General features: G+C 37.8%; 1 protein-coding gene across 7 annotated transcripts in view; it reads right to left on the bottom strand.

The window, feature by feature from the left end:
• The window catches only part of DYM (dymeclin), a 437,637-nt gene that overhangs the window by 79,263 nt on the left and 351,104 nt on the right, over positions 1 to 7,270 (bottom strand). For all 7 annotated transcript variants that reach the window (XM_037738956.1, XM_017529655.2, XM_017529659.2 and 4 more), the window contains one exon: positions 3,509 to 3,691. In XM_037738956.1, coding sequence (XP_037594884.1) covers positions 3,509 to 3,691 — 183 coding nt within the window. The remainder of the gene's footprint in view (positions 1 to 3,508; positions 3,692 to 7,270) is intronic.

Raw genomic sequence — 7,270 nt, 5'->3', positions numbered from 1 at the left:
TGTTGACCAGGATGGTCTCGATCTCTTGACCTCGTGATCCACCCGCCTCGGCCTCCCAAAGTGCTGGGATTACAGGCTTGAGCCACCGCGCCCGGCGGAGTCACTGTTAAGAGGAATGGACACAAATGCTCTGTTTGAGTTCTGGATACTTTCTTTGAGAGCTGAGATGAGAGCAGGGATGGCATTCTCCCATGAGATGCCCTCCAGCCCCCATGGACTATTTACTTTCCAGTCCTGTTAATGATACCTAAATGATGTTGATATAAGTTTAAGAAAATGACAAGAGTATGCATGGCAAAATATTTTGCTATAGCTGCAACCGTTTGTATATAGCTGAAGCAGCTTAAGGAAAGCCAACGAAAACACTGATTAAGCTGACAAAAGAGAGCTTTAATATTAATTTCTGTTTACCAGCAATCATGAAAATGCTGTGAAAATCAATGAATGGATTTGCAACAACATACTCAACTGCAGGTTAAACTCACATTTAATTGTGTAGATTCCAGAATATCCAGCAGTTAATACATCCTATGTGTTAAGATTCTGGAATGGGAGACTAGTTATGGCCCAAACCTGATTTAAACCAAGTACCTAACAACTACACAAAACTCTATTAAGACGAGCAAAAGATTAACCTACTTGGGTAAGTTGGCTTATGAGAATGGACAGAGACATTCTTAAATGTCTGAAATTTGACCAGAATCTACGCACTGCTGCCACCCTGAAAGCAAATCGGTTTTCACTTAGACGCCACTCTCTACCTTCTCTCCCCATCCGCAACGTAGTTCAGTCTCTATCTTTGCTTTCAAAACTCTGACAGACAGGCTTCTATACTCCAAGCAGGGGCCTAAAGAATTCTTATCTGAGGACATGGACTAGCCCCCAAAATAACATTTAATGATACTGATATAAAAGGGCTCCCAAGGACCATTTGATTAAGAAGAATTTCACAGACAAAAAGTGGCAGAGAAGAAATAATTTAAAAGACTATTTGGCTGGGTGCAATGGATCATGCCTGTAATTCCAACACTTTGGGAGGCTGAGTGGGGAGGATCACTTTAGCCTGGTGTTTGAGACCAGCCTGGGCAACATAGCAAGATCTAACCTTGACTGACACACTGACACACTGACACACACACACACACGCACGCACACGCACACACACATGTGGCAATGCATGCCTGTATCCCAGTTACTTGGGAGGCTGAGCTGGGAGGCCTGCTTGAGCCTGGGAGTCAGAGGTTGCAATGTGCTGTAAGCATGCCACTACACTCTAGCACAGGCAACAGAGCAAGGCTCTGTCTCAAAAACAACAGCAACAAAAAGAATATTTGATAGTTTTGAGCATCAGTCTACAGACTAAAATGGCTCTCCAAGTATCCAATACAATTTTCCAATGCACAGCAAATCATGACGTTCCAGAACACAAGGATAAAGAGATCAGAAAAGCTTCCAGAAAGATCAGGTCATATATAAAGGGAGAAGAAAGATGTTTCAGACATGATAAAGTAAAAAATAAAAAAAACCATCTCATATACACCCTTTTCCCAGAAAGCTACAATCATATACGTTCTGCCAACACAAAGTAGTAAACCAAGAAAGAGGAAGACAGGAGCCAGGCTCAACCACATGACAGCAGCAAAGGCAATTCCCAAGACAGCGCAGCTGTGCAGAATCAGTGCACAATGGGTGTGGCAGGCAGCAGGTCTCCACAGAAAGAGTGGAATTGAGAATGTTACCTGATCTGACTATTTGAAGAGGAGTTTTAGAGTTCTGTCAAGAAGTTTGTAGCTGTGTTAGAGAGTGGATATCTGCAACATATAACCAAGAAAGGTCTAGAATCCAGAACATAACAATAAAATATATATTAACAAGAGAAAGATAAATAACTCAATAGAAAACTAGCAAGACTCTAACAGGCACTCCTAAAAGAGGAAATCTAAAGGCTAATAAACATATGAAACATGCTTATCCTTATTAGTAATCAAGGAATTACAAATAAAAGTATAATAAGATGCCATTACAAAACTGACGAAACTATCAAAACAATTTTTTTATAAGTATGTAAAGCAATAGGATTTCTCATACACCAGTGGCTAGAGTGTAAAATGGTAGCACCCCCATGGAAAATAGTTTGGCATGATACACAACACCCAGCAATTCCACTATTGGGTAAACACCCCAGAGAAAGGTATGTACATGTGCTTACTTATTATTGAAACTATATATATTATGTTTGTTTGATAATTTAATTATTGAATGTCTTGCTAAATATAAGTAATACAAGGACAGGGATGGCAGCTCTTCCGTTTACTTGAGCCAAGCACTGTGAATTATAACAGCTATTCAAAAAATATTTATGGAACCAAGTTGAATCAGAAAACACTAATAAGACAGTAGAAAACTTAGCAAAAAAATTTTTTTTAAAAGGACAGAAAGCAAAAGTTCACAGACCTGTAAAAAATGTTCAACCACACTAGTAATTAAGGAAATTAAAATATGATGATATACCATTTTTGCTATAAAAAGACATTAAAATAATTACACTGCTCAAAGCTGTAAAAGTACACAGATCCTCTCATGGGTCACTTATAGAAATATAATATGATATACAGATGCATACATTCTTTTTTTTTTTGTGAGACAGTTTCTCTGCTGTTGCCCAGGCCAGAGTACAATGGTGTGATCTCAGCTCACTGCAACCTCCACCTCCTAAGTTCAAGTGATTCTCCCGCCTCAGCTTCTCAAGTAGCTGGGATTACAGGCATGAGCCACCACGCCTGGCAAATTTTAATATTTTTAGTAGAAACGGGGTTTCACCGTGTTGTCAATGCTGGCTTTGAACTCCTGCCTCAAGTGATCCACCCACCTCAGCTTCCTAAAGTGCTGGGATTACAGGCGTGAGCCACCGTGCCTGGTCTACACGCATAAATTCTATAGTTTTTCTGGAAAGCAATTTGGCAACTTGTGTTGAATCTTGAAAATAAAGATGTCCTCTGACAGTAAAAACTAGTAAAATTCCAGCTTTAAAACCATACCAAAAATGTAATTTTAAAATATGAGATAAAACTTATTTAAAAACTGTTCATCCATTATGAATTGATATAAAACACTGGAAATAAATGAGCAAAAAAGGGATAATGATTAAATATATTTTAGGATGCAAACATAGGCTAGACAGAAATTAAAATGTGAGATTTTCAAAGAATTGATAATAACAGAAAAATGCTCATGTTCTAAGTGGCATTATAAAGAGCTAATGGCAGAACTTTATTCTAATGGCAGAATAAAGAACTGTATGAAGTATGACTTCAATTTTATTAAATATGTATGCATATATACAATAAACACACACACAGATTACCACAACTATTATAGCAAAATAGACTGCAAATATAGTTAATGTTGAAAGAAGAAGCTCTTACTATTATAGTTCTTACCAAGGCTTATTAAACATTCTCTCCTTTAACACTTAAAAAAGAATAATAATAGATAACTTTATACTTACCAGATCAACATTTTGCATTATATCCTGAAATGAAGGATGAGTTCGAAATTGTTCAAAGAGATCGCGTTTGTACAGCAGGGCATAAACCAAGTTTGGGTTGTGGTGAAGGGAATTTGTCAGGCAGGAGTTGATGATCTCTAACATCATTCGAATCACTTCTTCGATGACATTTAGGTCTTGTGCCTTATAAAGAAAGGAAACCCCAACACAGAGTCAGTCTTTTTCTCTTTGCATTAGAATTAATCAACATAAGAGTAATTGCCATAAAGTTATAACAGCATTGGAAAGATCATGCAGAGAAGCTCATCAAGATGATTTCTGTCAAGACTCTTAATAATGAGGTTTGTCAGTTACTAAAGAATTTGGGTTAACATTTTTTGAACTTAATATGGTGATAATTAGGAATTTCATATAATAAATTACAGACTTACCAATCTAGAGGGACATTTGGTGCTTACTCAGCTCATTTAATAGATCTGTATTAGATCCATATTACCCTAAATTGTTAGACTTCCATGATTTAGAGTAGTGCCCATTCCAAGAAAAATGCCTAATTCAGAAAATGACTTCATTTCTCTACACTGTCATTTCAGTTTTTATATTTCAGATAAACAAACTATGATTTTGTCACTGTTTCCTTGGAGTGAACAGTCTTTGGGAATCTGAACATAAAATAGTTACCAAACAGCAAAGCTCAAAGTAAGCAATCAGCAAACCTCTTGGAAGAAAAGGGCAATGGAAAGAGCAAGCACATGGGCATATACAATAGACTTTCCTCTCCTCTCCAGTTTTCTATATTTGACAGCTGAAGCAAAAATTATAACATGGATGTGGTTCTCAATGTATGTAAAGGAATATCTAAGACAATCATAAACAAGGATGGATATTTAAAGGGACAAAGGTTTCTACATCTCACTTGAACTGGTAAAATGTCAACACTACTAGACTGTGATAAACTATATACATATAATGTAACATCTAGAGCAAATCTTCCTGACAAGAAACAAAAATACCACCTCCCAAAGTGCGGTGGCTCACACCTGTAATCCCAGCACTTTGGGAGGCCAAGGTGGGTGGATCACTTGAGCTCAGGAGCTCCAGCCCAGCCTGGGCAACATGGTGAAACACCATCTCTACAAAAAATACAAAAATTAACTAGGCATGGTGGGACACACTTGTAGTCTCAGCTACTCGGGAGGCTAAGGTGGGAGGTTGGCTTAAGCCTGAGAGTTGGAGGTCACAGTGAGTTGAGATCGCTCCACTGCATTCCAGCCTGATTGACAGAGCCAGACCCTGTCTCAAAAGCAACAACAACAACAACAACAAAAACCGCAAAAAACTACAGATATATCAAAGTGGGATTCTAAAATAATTTCCATACAGGAAGGCAGAAAAAAAGGCAAATAAAAAAGGGGAAACAAACTAAAGACAGAAAGTAAAATGGTAGTTATCTAGTGATAACTACGTTAATTGCAAATAGTCTGCAATAGTTAAAATCCAAGGCTTGGCAGAGTGGACTGAAAGTACACTACCCCACTATATGCTATATATGAGAAACTTCTAATATAGTTAGGTTGAAAGTAAAACGACGGAAAAAGACGCTTATGCAAACATAAATCAAAAGAAAGCAGAAGTGGCTATCCAGTGTGCCATATCTTTAAGGAATTGGTTCCAGGACATCCCCCTACCTCGGAAATACCAACAAACTGCAGAAGCTCAAGTCCCTTATATATAATGGCATACTATAGTTGCTCACTCCACCCATAGATTCAAATAATCTGTAAATGTGAAATCCAAGAATATGAGGGGCCAACTGTATGTACTTTAAATCTGCGTTGGTTGAATCCATGCATGCGTAATATCCAAAATATGGAGGACTGACTTATATTATTATCAGGTAAAGTAGACTTCAGAGTCTATATAACCTGTAAAATAAAAAATATTGACTATCTGGCTCTTGAGCTTGAAATCCCAACCTCAGGTGATCTGCCTGCCTTGGCCTCCAAAGTGCTTGGATTACCGGCGTGAGCCACCACTCCCGGCCAACTATCTGGCTCTTAACAGTAAAAGTTTACTTCCCCTGCTTGAGAGATGAAAAGATATGCCTATTTCCATACAATTTATCTGTCTTTCTTTTCTTACTTTTTTTGAGTCAGGGTCTTACCCTGTCACCCAGGCTGGAGTGCAGTGGTGCAATCCTAGCTCACTGCAGCCTTGAATTCCTGGGTTCAAGCAATTCTCCCACCTTAGCCTCCCAAAATGCTGGGATTAAATGGGTAAGCCACTGAACCCAGCCTCTGCCTCTATTTTCTTAAATACAATGTCTAACATTCAGTTGAAATGCATGAGACACACAAAAAAGCAAGTAAAAGAATCCATGCTGAAGAGATAAAGTCATCAGCAGAATATGACACAGAGATAAAAGATTCTGAAAATATCAAAGAGGGAATCTAAAAGAACTATGATCTACCAAATTTGTTTGAATTAATGGGGAATTTCAGCAGAGTTAAAAAACTATAAGAAAGAGACAAATGGTAACGCTAGAAGTTTTGTAAAATGTGGTAACTGCAGTTAGGAATGCCTTAAATAGATTCAACAACAGACTGGACAGAGCTTGGGAATGAACTGCAATCTTGAAGGCAGGTTAACAGAAATTGCACAAACTAACCCTGCAAAGAGAAAAAGGAGTGAGAAAACAAGACAGAGAGTCTAATGAGGGCTGTAAAATAATATAAAATACATTAATATACATGCAATTAACTCCTAGAAGGAAAAGAGAGAAAGAATGGGCAAAAGACATATTTGAAGAGATAATGAATGAGCATTTCCTATAAATAATGAAAAAAAAATCAAACATATTTAAGCACGTCAGAAAATACCCATGGTCACCCCACCCCTAAACAAAAACCAAAAGAACCCACATACTTAGATCCATCAAATTTAAATTATTAAAAACTAAAGACAGAGAAAATCTTGAGGGTCGCTAAACACACACACACACACACACACACTACAGAGGTACAAAGATAAGAATCACAGCTGACTGATGAGAAATGATGCAGTCCAACCTAAATGCAGTGGCATCATCAAAGCACTGAAATAAAACAACAGTCAGCCAAGAATCCCATACACAGCAAAAATATCTTTCAAATATGAAGGTGAAACAAATACTTTTTCAGACAAAAATAAGCTGAGATTATTTATTACCTGCACTATGCAAAATATTAAAGGGATTTCTTCAGGCAGGAGAAATATGAAACCAGACAGAAATGTAGATGTCCACAAGGGAAGAAAGATATTTTTCTTATTTTTAATCATTCTAAAAGAGAATTGACTTCTAAAGCAAAAATAGTAGAGATGTATTATAGGTTTATGGCATATTATAACATGTAAAATATATCATAACATTCTGCTGATGGGCATCCAATATATATCCAGTTTCCTTGTTTCTATGAATAAGGCTGATAAGCCTCCTGGGGAATGTGTTATATATGGGTACTTTCATGTCTCTGGGATAGATTCCAGGAGAGGGATTGCTGAAAAGGCTGTATTTGTAATGTTAATAGATGCCATCAGATTGTTTAGGGTGATGAAAATACATTTATACTGGCAACGTAGGAAGGCCCTTTCTACCATTTTCTCATGGACAGCAGGCGGTGGCTCAAGCCTGTAATCCCAGCACTTTGGGAGGCCGAGGCGGGTGGATCACGCGGTCAAGAGATCGAGACCATCCTGGTCAACATGGTGAAACCCCGTCTCTAC

Source organism: Cebus imitator, unplaced genomic scaffold, assembly GCF_001604975.1.
Source record: "Cebus imitator isolate Cc_AM_T3 unplaced genomic scaffold, Cebus_imitator-1.0 Scaffold60, whole genome shotgun sequence".
Classification (NCBI taxonomy): Eukaryota; Metazoa; Chordata; class Mammalia; order Primates; family Cebidae; genus Cebus; species Cebus imitator.
This window is presented reverse-complemented; position numbering and strand designations above follow the sequence as displayed.